The sequence below is a fragment of the Carcharodon carcharias genome, chromosome 3 (genome assembly GCF_017639515.1).
Source record: "Carcharodon carcharias isolate sCarCar2 chromosome 3, sCarCar2.pri, whole genome shotgun sequence".
NCBI classification, from domain to species: Eukaryota; Metazoa; Chordata; class Chondrichthyes; order Lamniformes; family Lamnidae; genus Carcharodon; species Carcharodon carcharias.
Genome location: NC_054469.1, coordinates 203,660,750 through 203,672,985, shown reverse-complemented (window position 1 = coordinate 203,672,985; position 12,236 = coordinate 203,660,750). Strand labels below are relative to the sequence as shown.

At 42.6% G+C, this 12,236-nt stretch overlaps 1 protein-coding gene across 1 annotated transcript in view; it reads right to left on the bottom strand.

Moving 5' to 3' along the window:
* Positions 1-12,236, bottom strand: part of LOC121276073 (collagen alpha-6(VI) chain-like) — a 229,249-nt gene that overhangs the window by 99,203 nt on the left and 117,810 nt on the right. Inside the window, exons 14-18 of the mRNA XM_041184013.1 lie at positions 7,190-7,261; positions 7,059-7,085; positions 6,893-6,937; positions 6,311-6,364; positions 784-846 (exon numbers count right to left, since the gene is read on the bottom strand). Of these exons, the coding sequence (XP_041039947.1) occupies positions 784-846; positions 6,311-6,364; positions 6,893-6,937; positions 7,059-7,085; positions 7,190-7,261 (261 nt within the window). The remainder of the gene's footprint in view (positions 1-783; positions 847-6,310; positions 6,365-6,892; positions 6,938-7,058; positions 7,086-7,189; positions 7,262-12,236) is intronic.

The following is a 12,236-nucleotide window of genomic DNA, read 5'->3' as shown; positions in this document are numbered from 1 at the left end:
ATGTGGCTAATTTGTTGCCCTTTTTGAAAATGGGTATTGCATTTATCTGGCTCCAATATACGACAACCTCCCCAATGTCAATCAGATTGGCTGGCAGTTGTGTAGTCCCAGCAATAACAGTGGGAGCCATAGCTGGGCTCCCATACAGGCAGTCCCACCACGTCGAGGAGCCCAGGTAAATACAGGCTCTGGAGTCTCAGTGAGGATGAGAGCGGGAACAAGGTGGAGTGAGTGGGGAGTGGTGGGGAGGCGAGATTCAAGAGGCCAGGGGGATGGTTCAAAAGGGGGTGGTGGGGGGCAATGATCTGGCTAAGGGGGGTGGAATTGCTTTCCATGGGCTGAGGGGGCCCAGAAAGGAGGTTCCCCTGCACTTTCTTACCACCAGCTAAAGCTGCCAGGCTTCCCATATGGCTTGGGCTTAACTCTATCCTGGATAAACTACCAGTGGCAGCAGGATAAGACACTAAAGTGGTCATCAATTGGCCACTTAAAGACCTCAATGAGCCTGGGATAAGTGGAGGGGCAGAGTTGGGGCTGCCAATGCCTCCCCTGCAAAATTTCAGATGGGTCAGGGGAGGACGGGGAGGTGGTGTGAAAGCCACCTGTTGGATTTTATATGCCCCCTGCCTTCAAACCCATTGGCAGAGGAGTGTAAAATCCAACCCCATTTCTAGCAAACACAAATCTTCCCCGTGTGAATTTTTCAAAACCAGATTTGATAGCTTTTAAATATAGTCCTTGATTGTCTATGTTTATACTAGTCCTTTTCTAAAGATTACTTACAGGATCTCCTCGGGACCCAGTCTCTCCACGATCACCTGAAAAACCTTTTCGGCCTTTTGTACCCTAGAAATTAAGGCAAGCAATATTAGTTCTCAGAAATATTTTTAAGACATAGCAGCTGCATTCAATTTATTCTATAGGGGGGAATGGTTTCACTGTTCAGGAATACGATTCACCCCATTCAGATGAAAACATGATTCGCTAAGGCTTTAGCTGCAGTGTTCAGGAAACCTGTGAAATGGTACACTGGGCCTATTAATTTTCACATGATGAGATTCTGATCCTAGTTGAAAAATCAATGGAAAGTATTGTACTTCCATGCATCCAAGAAGGTAAACTATGGATGGCAGAAAACCCCCCACTGCCCCATCCCACAACTCCACAAATCTGTTCTCAAACATCTGATCCTAGCACCTATGCCTAGCACCTCATCAGGCAATAACACCTATTAAGGTTTAGATAATGCTGGCCTCTTGAGATCAAATCTTGCAGTTTATACAATCTGAGTTTCTCAATGTCTTAACTCAAAGTGTATTTATTATCTAGCTATCTAATGGTCATTATCCATGGTTCAAATGAACATTTCTAGCAGAGCATCACCAATATTTCAGCCTGTGGGTAGGTTTTCCTCTTTTGCACTTGGGTGTTAATTAATTACCTAGGCAGACAACAAAGTGAAAATTGGATGGAAAGTATATTGTGCCAGCGACAAGGTTGCCCAATTTTCATCCTTTCAGAATAATGGACAGAAGATGAGGAAGGCTCCATTAAAGGTTTAATTTATGCAAGTTTATTTTATGTGTTTCACCTAGGCAATTATTTCATGTTCAAATTCAAGGGGAAAATCTGCTCCCATCACGTTTCAGTGCATTTTATTGCACTGAAGAATGCATGCGGACTTAAGGCTTTTAAATAAAGTCAATTATATATTACATAATGTGAGAGGAATTACATAAGAACCTCCTTGTGAAAATCCATGTAAGGTCTGTGTGTTAAACGAAAAGTGTCAGAATGGCTAGAAGGATCGCTAAAGGACAGAAAGCAGAAAGTAAGCGCAAATGGATGTTTCTCTGCTTGACAAGGTGTGGTTAGCAATGAAAGCCATTGATTTATGATTACACTTATCTTGTTCTCAACATGAGTAAATATGGATATATAAGGGATAACTTCAAAACTTGATATTAGGTGGCTTGACAAAATGTTAAAGCGCTGGATGAGACGAAAGATAAAATGAAACTGTGGACCAGGACAGTTTTGAGATAGAGTAATCTGGTGTTGCTGAAGCACGAGGTACATGTGGTGGTACATGGCATTGAGTGTGTATCTCAGGATGTGGCAAGAACAGTAGTTCCAGGAATGCTGAATGTCTTGGAAATATTTTTAACTGTGGGTGGATACGAAAAATGAATGGTGGAATTTCAGTTGGAACGCATGTGGAATAAGTCAGAGCTGGAGTTAGTTTTTGATGAATGAGGTCTGCTTCTGAAAGTGAGACTTTGTAACAAAACATGAGAAGGATTATACTTTTAAGTTTGGGAATGCTGGGTGAAGAGCAGATGAATTTGAGGAGGAAGTTGAGAAGATCTTAAAAACAATGCATCAAGTAGATAAATCCATTAAAAAAGAAAATGAAAATCTGGGCTTATGACAAGAAGTGTACGATATAGAAGTCAAATATGATGAATCAATGTAACACTTTAGTTAGACCAAAACATTGTGGACCACAATGTGTAGTTTTAGGCTCCACATGACAGGAAGAGTAGTCAGGTAATAGAAAGGATACTGCAGAGGTTCTCGTGGATGGTGCCTAGTATAAGCAATTATAAATGTAAAGAAAGATATCAAATATTGGAGCAGTTTTTGTTAGAAGAGAGAAAATTAAGGGATGCTTTGATGGAGATGCTTAAAATTGTGACAGGATGGAACAAAGTAGATAGAAGTAAACTGCTTCCAGTCATTGAAGGGTTTATGTAAGGATATATGGACATAAGATTAAACATGAGGAGAAGCAGGAGAATCTTTTTTATACCGAAGGGTGTGAGGCTGGGGAATACTCAACTGAAGCTAATGACTGAAGCAGAGATCCTGCCAACATTTTAGTGAAATTTAGATGGGTGATTGTAGGAAAGAGGGATAAAGGATGAAGGAAACAAAGTTGGGCCATTGGCATTTGATGCATGATAAACAATAGAGACTGCCTGCCTTTATCTTTTGCTCGTGCTCTCTCTCTCTCAGGATCTTGCAGACTAAACAGTCTGTGAGGTTCAGGGATATCATGAGAAAAACTCTTTAACCCATTATTACAATGTCTTGCTATGGACTCTCTCCCTTTCAAAGACAATTTCCATGGCAACATGAATCACAGGGGCCTTGCTTCTAGGTAGAAATGCTGATTTACTTGTTTCTAAGTCCCCATCTACATTCTATCCTGAAATTAAATAGACTGTTTAAATTGTACAAGTTTGCAAAACCTGATATTCCTAAAACTTCCCTGTGAGACTTGGAGACTAAGGCCTGGATTTTCACTCGCGAGGTGGGAAGTGCGAGCGAGGAAATTTCATAGCTCACTGCACCCACCTTGGGAGAAGCTCTCCCAAAAGTTGGGATCTTTGCTCTACCCTGGCGTAGGTATGGGATGCAGCTGCAGGTGGCTACAGGGGTCTCTGAGTGCCAGTTAAAAGGCCCCCCTCAGTTCACTGGGACTTTATCTCAGCTGTTTTGTTAAATTTTAGGCCCTCTAGCCCTCCACACTCCCATATCCCATCACCCCTACCCAGTCCTCCTGCCACCTTCATTCCCCCATGCCAACTTAATGACAACCCATGCCAATCCACCCATCAACTTTGACCCTTGCTCCCTCCACGTCAATTCACCCAGTATCCACCATGTGCAGATATCATGAGCCATGGAATAAAATAAAGGTCTAAATATTTAATGCTATATTTTTTTAAAAACACTCCCATTTATGAAAGTCCATTCAAAGCTTATAAAGCTCCTCGGGTGTTTAAGCTCTTTTAAAACAAACTTCTACTCATAACCCACATCAAAGACAGCTAATCCTTCAATAATCTCTTTGAGCTGTCAATCAAACGGTGAACTTCAAAACCTCTGCTGAGATAATTATAGCATCTGGAAAGCAGCGAAGCATTCACAATGACATAATGATAGCCCTCGGAGAAATGCTAACAGCTACCTGCTAGATAAGAATTCTTTCAACTCTCGTTGGCATAGGCTGCCTTTTTAAAAAATTTCTAAAGGTCATGGCTTTGAATAACTTCATATCATGAAAGTTATACAGATCTTATTCATTCCTCAAAAGTCTTTACATCTACTCCATAAATTTGTGACCCCCACATTTGGGTTGGGGTTCTTGCTGCACCACTGAGTTCAAAGGACATTGTTGAGTTCAAGTTTCCTGCATGTATGAGTCATATTCCACCCCCTTTTACCTACTGGCAAAAATAGGATCTATCAGAAATGGAGGTGGGATTTCCAAATCCGGGTTTTTAAAGGTCCGTGGAGTCTTGGTGACTTCGTAAAAATTCAGGCTTAACAGCCGATGCACCATCAGTATGGCTATTCTGGTCATTGTTTACATGGTTAATACCTTGCACCTTCTTCCAGTAAAACAACCGGAGCCCCCGCTTTAATCTTTAACAACCAAGCCACCCAAGCTTGTTGTCTTGCAGGACTTAAAGTGGGTTACATGGCTCCCTTATTCCTTCATTTTACCCTAAATTAAATACAGTCCCAAAACATAACAATCTTACAAACTTCATGGGCAGAATTTTCTGCCCACCGGGCGGGCGGGCCCAACTCAATCTCCGATGGGCGGGGAGCCAATCCCCGCTGGAGAAGCAGGCCCTGCCACCATTTTACAAGGGCGGGCCAATTAAGGCCCGCCCAGCGTGACATTCAGTGGGAAGCCCAAGCGCTTCTTATGCGGGCGGGGAGGATTCCTCAAAAGCGTGCATGCGCACAAAAGTGCGGGCACATCTCCCTGAGGCAAAGTGCTGCCTCAGGGAGATTGCTTACACTTTTAAAAATGTTAAAAATAGATAAATAAAAAAATCCTCAACATGTCCCCCTTATGTGACAATGTCACATGAGATGGGACATGTTCATAAATTACACTAAAACTTTCTTAAACTGTTTAAATCCCTACATGAAACCTCATCCCGCTGGTGGATGAGGTTTCATGTTTTTTCTATTGCCCGCCGTGGCTCCTGGCCTGTCCACCAACCTTAAGGTTGGATGGGCAGGTCCTTTAATTGTTTCAATGATCCTGTCAATGGCCTCAATTGGTTCTGCTGATTCTGCTGCGGGCCCGCCTTCCTGAAAATTTAAATGGGCTGGGATGTACCCCCGTAGTCATCCCACGTCATTTTGCATGTCGGTGAGCAGGCCCCGCCCCCTGCTCACCGATGGCAAAATGCAGCCCCATATTTGTAACAGAATGTATTATCACAAGTATACACTGAAGCTCTGTCAATCATGACATTTACAAGGAAATCGCATGAACATGAGAAGAGTGAAAATATTAAGAACGTCGGGAATGAACAGAGAATAGAGTTTCTTGTAGATAACTCCAATGTAGGACTAGCAGAGGCACGAGGCTAAAGGACCCAATGACCTCCCTCTGTACCAGCACCTGGCTTGAAATGGGGCTTCTGCTTTCTCCCAGTTCAGCATTCTTGTGCACATTCTGCCCAGTTCTGCTTCTAAATTGGACTTGGATCCTACATACATTAAAGAATCCCAGTTTACATGCTCTAGGAAGGCTCCCACCTGATGCAGGCAGATGTTGGTGTGGCAGTGGAGCAGGAACAGGGTGTACTATAATCATAATTCTACTGCAACCCATATTCAATTTACAAGCCCAAGGTAAAATTAACCAGTAATATTCTGTACTATTCTCGTTTTGAACAATTATTCACATATTCTCCTCCATTGTTTTTCATGTTTTAACACCCATTGCCATCAGATAGTTTTCCTGTCTTCATTTCTTTTGTTATATAAACTAGGATTGATGTTTTGTCATCAAACCGAGAAGTTGCAGCTCTGATATAAATCTGAATCCGAACAGAAAATACTACAAATACCAAGGAGGTCCATGGATATCTGAATAAAAGAAAGGGTAGGTTAATGGGATGGTGGCTGGGGGAGGAAATTTTACAAATCTTAGGCTGTACAATTTTCCAGTTTTCAACGTTGGCAGGCATTGGTGCACACTTGAAGTATTTAGGCTAGGAACTGTACCTGAAGCATTATATTTCCTTTTCTTTTTACCGATACAAATGAATGTATTTGCTGCACCTGCAGTTTTTTCCCCTTGTACATCACTGGAACAGGGAGTGGAATTTTATGGCCCCACCATGGCGGGGGTGGGGCCATAAAATTCGGCGAGCCGTTCGTAAGTCCATAAACTTCAGCGGGACCAAAAAATCTGCCCCGGACAATTCTCCACAAAGCAGTAGAAATAAATTTCTTGGTCATGACTGTTAACAGATAACAGGAAATATTTTACCGGTTTTCCACTAATGCCGTTTTCACCGGAAGGTCCAGAAATTCCATAAGCTCCCTGCAAGAACACAATATTCCTAATAATTATATTAATTACGATATACATTATAATTTAAATGTATTAGCATAGATTGGGACATGTTAATCGACCTGGAGTATTTGAGGACCTCATTTTTCGGCCCCATTTCTCATGTTTTTGCATATACTCTGCCTTATAAATCCGACCCCTTTTCAGCCACAACATGCCACACTCGCATTAATAGTCAGCCTTAATTTATCACCCCACAAATGGATGCTTTACTTACCGGTATCTTATAATGGTGCAAGGGATGCAGCAGTTATTATTCACAAAGTTGTGAACATGTGCGGGAGTTTAAGACACATCTGCACAGGGCCAATCCTGTGTGGCAAACGGCAAAGATGGTGACCACCCACACCAAAGGTGTATAAGTCAACCACCATTTTTAGAGGGAATTTTCTGAGGCTTTAAAGGTTGACTTATACACTGACATCTATGGTGTATTACTATTTATAAAGTATTTGTAAATAGGTCTTTCTGTGAAAATCTAGTTCAGATAATTCATACCTGCTCTCCAATTATTCCATTGATACCAAAGTCTCCATCATTACCCTGTTACAACAGAACATTGGGTTTTAGTACATTGGTAAACAAAGGTCAGGCTGAAGAAAATGTTCAAATTTCATAGGACAAAGCAATTATAAATTAAAAAATTATATAATGCCGTATTTACCTTCTGTCCTCGATAACCTCTTCTTCCCTGAAATATATACGTAGTTGATTATAAAACTGTAAGACTAAGATGTAATGGAATTTTTTAATTTAAATGTCACTGATGTGAATAGATTAGTAACATGTTATTACCGTGAAGCCCCTGGGACCTGGACATCCATCATCTCCAAGTGTACCGTTATATCCAGGTGGGCCTCTCTCACCCTAAGGAAACAATGAAACCTTATCTCACTGGATCATGATATCAAACCAATGTTGCTTAAAGGTTAAGGTATTAATCACCAAAAAGAAACACATTAAAAAAGAAAAAAAACGAAATGCTAGTGCTCTCAGTGGCACTATTAAATTCAGATACAATTCAATGTGTCATTTTCACTGGTAGAATAAATCTCATAATCCGTCAGTACTGCTGGGGTTTTATAAATACTTTCAAGTCATTTATAACAGACTAATTGGCACTGCATGGTTTAGTAAACCACAAACAGCAATATTTCGATGTGCAAGTTGGGACTGTTCTGAATCTGAAGAACCAGCTATATCCGCCTAGATAAAGGCATGGAGGGTGCTGAGGAGCCCCAAATGAACAAATTTGTACATTTTCTTGGACCATTTTCTGCCTAATAGCTGACAAAATTGATAGCCCACTCAACAGGCACGAGACAGCACCAACGGCAATAAGCCAGTGGCAGGGGCAGTACCCAGCAATCGGAGAGCAGAGAATTGGCCAGAACAACAACTTGCATTTAAATTGCACCTTTGAAGTAGCAAAGCATTCAAGATGCCTCATTAGAGCTTTATCAATCGAAATTTGACAATGAGCCATAGAAGGAGATATCAAAGCCGATGACCAAAATTTTGGTCAAAGAGATCAGATATCTTAAAATGTTTTAAAGGGAGAAATATTTTAGAGAAATTCTTTTTTAGAGAAGAATTACTGAGCTTACGGCCTTGGCAGCTGAAGGCATGGCCATCAATGATTGAACAACTAAAATCAGGGATAAAAACAAAAAAACTGCGGATGCTGGAAATCCAAAACAAAAACAGAATTACCTGGAAAAACTCAGCAGGTCTGGCAGCATCGGCGGAGAAGAAAAGAGTTGACGTTTCGAGTCCTCATGACCCTTCGACAGAACTTGAGTTCGAGTCCAGGAAAGAGCTGAAATATAAGCTGGTTTAAGGTGTGTGTGTGGGGGGCGGAGAGATAGAGAGACAGAGAGGTGGAGGGGGTTGGTGTGGTTGTAGCGACAAACAAGCAGTGATAGAAGCAGATCATCAAAAGATGTCAACAACAATAGTACAATAGAACACATAGGTGTTAAAGTTAAAGTTGGTGATATTATCTAAACGAATATGCTAATTAAGAATGGATGGTAGGGCACTCAAGGTATAGCTCTAGTGGGTTTTTTTTTTTATTTTATATAATGGAAATAGGTGGGAAAAGGAAAATCTTTATAATTTATTGGGAAAAAAAAAAGAAGGGGGAAACAGAAAGGGGGTGGGGATGGGGGAGGGGACTCACGACCTAAAGTTGTTGAATTCAATATTCAGTCCGGAAGGCTGTAAAGTCCCTAGTCGGAAGATGAGGTGTTGTTCCTCCAGTTTGCGTTGGGCTTCACTGGAACAATGCAGCAAGCCAAGGACAGACATGTGGGCAAGAGAGCAGGGTGGAGTGTTAAAATGGCAAGCGACAGGGAGGTTTGGGTCATTCTTGCGGACAGACCGCAGGTGTTCTGCAAAGCGGTCGCCCAGTTTACGTTTGGTCTCTCCAATGTAGAGGAGACCACATTGGGAGCAACGAATGCAGTAGACTAAGTTGGGGGAAATGCAAGTGAAATGCTGCTTCCCTCCCAGAAACATGATAGGGTCCCCCTTGTCCTCACTTATCACCCCACCAGCCTCCGCATTCAAAGGATCATCCTCCGCCATTTCCGCCAACTCCAGCATGATGCCACTACCAAACACATCTTCCCTTCACCCCCCTTATCGGCATTCCGTAAGGATCGCTCCCTCCGGGACACCCTGGTCCACTCCTCCATCACCCCCTACTCCTCAACCCCCTCCTATGGCACAACCCCTTGCCCACGCAAAAGATGCAACACCTGCCCCTTCACTTCCTCTCTCCTCACCGTCCAAGGACCCAAACACTCCTTTCAAGTGAAGCAGCATTTCACTTGCATTTCCCCCAACTTAGTCTACTGCATTCGTTGCTCCCAATGTGGTCTCCTCTACATTGGAGAGACCAAACGTAAACTGGGCGACCGCTTTGCAGAACACCTGCGGTCTGTCCGCAAGAATGACCCAAACCTCCCTGTCGCTTGCCATTTTAACACTCCACCCTGCTCTCTTGCCCACATGTCTGTCCTTGGCTTGCTGCATTGTTCCAGTGAAGCCCAACGCAAACTGGAGGAACAACACCTCATCTTCCGACTAGGGACTTTACAGCCTTCCGGACTGAATATTGAATTCAACAACTTTAGGTCGTGAGTCCCCTCCCCCATCCCCACCCCCTTTCTGTTTCCCCCTTCTTTTTTTTTTTCCCAATAAATTATAAAGATTTTCCTTTTCCCACCTATTTCCATTATATAAAATAAAAAAAAAAAACCCACTAGAGCTATACCTTGAGTGCCCTACCATCCATTCTTAATTAGCACATTCGTTTAGATAATATCACCAACTTTAACTTTAACACCTATGTGTTCTATTGTACTATTGTTGTTGACATCTTTTGATGATCTGCTTCTATCACTGCTTGTTTGTCGCTACAACCACACCAACCCCCTCCACCTCTCTGTCTCTCTATCTCTCCGCCCCCCACACACACACCTTAAACCAGCTTATATTTCAGCTCTTTCCTGGACTCGAACTCAAGTTCTGTCGAAGGGTCATGAGGACTCGAAACGTCAACTCTTTTCTTCTCCGCCGATGCTGCCAGACCTGCTGAGTTTTTCCAGGTAATTCTGTTTTTGAACTAAAATCAGGGATGTGCAAGAAGTCAGAATTGGAGGATCTCAAGAGATCTTAAAAGTTTGTAGGGCTGGAGGAAGTTATTGAAGTAAGTAGGGGTGAGCTCAAAGAGGGATTTGGAAACAACAATGAGAATTTTAAAATAGCCGTTGGGAATCAATGTAGGTTCGCAAGGAGAGCTAGGTGATGGGTGAGTAGTGAACACTGGGTGGCAGAGTTTTGCATGACCTCAAGTTTAGGCAGGTGTTATGAGGTCCAGACTTATCATTAGGAAGCTGCAAACTACAACACCCAGCATGCCTCAGGAGTTTGCATACATGTGCAGACAGGGAGTGGGCTATGCATGCGCAGTACAGCATTTGAAGTTCTTGGGGCTGGGGACCAGCCTATTGCACTTGCGGAAAAAAAAGGCATGAAAATAGGGTCACGTGACCCAGGAGTGGAATGGCATAATCGCAAAGAGTCCCAGGCAGAGGACAGGAAGGAGGAGCAGCGAGAGATCTCAGTTCAGAAGAAGGGAGCAGAGAAAGAGGCTTCAAAAAGTAAAAGGGCGATGGCTGACATACCTTAAAATGGTGAGGGCTCAGGAGAAGCTCTGGTGATCAAAGAGTGCACACGAGAAACCCTGGCAATTGAAGAAGTCAACAGAAGGCTGCGGGCAGTTGGGGAAAAGGCACCTCATTGGAGCAGTAGAGTTCTGCTCAGCGCACTAAAGAGCTGACGTAGTGCTTGTGAGTTGATGCTGGGGTGCAGACTCAGGATTCCAGGAGAACAGAGTCTTGGGAGGCAAGATTAAAACACTTGGAGACATGCTGTCGTTGAGGCCATCTGAGCTAGAATGACCTTTGGAGAGATTTCCAAGGTGAGACCTTTAAAGGTAAAAACTGGAATCCCCCATGAGAGAGATAGAGCTTCAATGAGTTTGGTTGACCCATAGAGTTTACCGATGTCTGAGTTGGTTGTTGAGAAATCCATGGAACCTGTCTTGGTCACATCTGCCATTTATTTTACAGTTTGCCTGGTAATTCATGTGTACCTCATATTAATGTTAGAGTATAAGATAGATATTGTAACTTGTTATATCTTTCTGACCTTGTATAGTAAAATTTATTTTCGTTTGTTCAAAATCTATGGAATCTTGTGATTTTACTATTTTAGTAAGTGTCTTGGATCTCAACGTTGTCTACTTTAAACAAAAACCTCACCAGACCTTAACAAAATCTTGGGGGTCTGGTCCCAGGTAATAACAGAGGATAGAATACAGGAGTCCAGCCAGAAGTGCATTAGGATAGTCATATCTAAAGATAACAAAAGCTTGAATTAGGGTTTGAGTAGCAAATGAGTTGAGGTAGAGGCAGAGTTGTGCAATATTATGAAAGCGAAAGTAGACAGCCTTAGTGATGAAGTAGATATATGATCAGTAGCTCATCTCAGTGTTGAAGACAACATTAAGATTATGAATAGCCTTGTTCAAGCTCAGAAAGTCATCAGGAAAATATAAGTAGCCAGTGCTAGGGAACAGAGTTTGTGGTGGGGAACAAAGATAATGGCTTCAGTCTTCCCAATACCTTGTGGAAGAAAGTTTCTGCTCATCCAGTACCACACATTGGACAAGAAGTGTGACAAATCAGAGATGGTGGAAGGATTGACAGAGCTGATGGTGAGATGTCATCAGCGTACATGTAGAATCTGTGGTGTTTTCAAATGATGTGCTGAGGGGTAGCATTCAGATAAGAAACAGGAGGGAACCAAGAATGGACAATTGGGGAACTCCAGAGGTAATGGTGTGGGAGCAGAAGAGAAGCCATTGCAAGTTCTCTGGCTACAACTGGATACATAAGAATTAAATCAGCAAATGCAGTCCCACCATGTTGGAAGACAGAGGAGAAGCATTGGAGGAGGATAGTGTGGTCTACCATGTCAAAGGCTGCATACAGGTTGAGAAAGATGAGGATGGATAGTTTATCATGGCCTCAGTCATATAGGATGTTTGTGACTTTGATAAGGAGGTACTAGTGGGTTTAGAAGCCTTAGAATGGATAAATCCACAGGCCTGGATGAGATGTATCCCAAGTATTGAGGGAGGCAAGGGAAGAGATATCAGGGGCCCTGGCAGTAATTTTCAAATCCTCTCTGGCCAAAGGTAATGTGCCAGGGGACTGCTAATGTTGTCCCATTATTAAAAAAGGGAGGAAGGGATAGACCAGGAAATTAC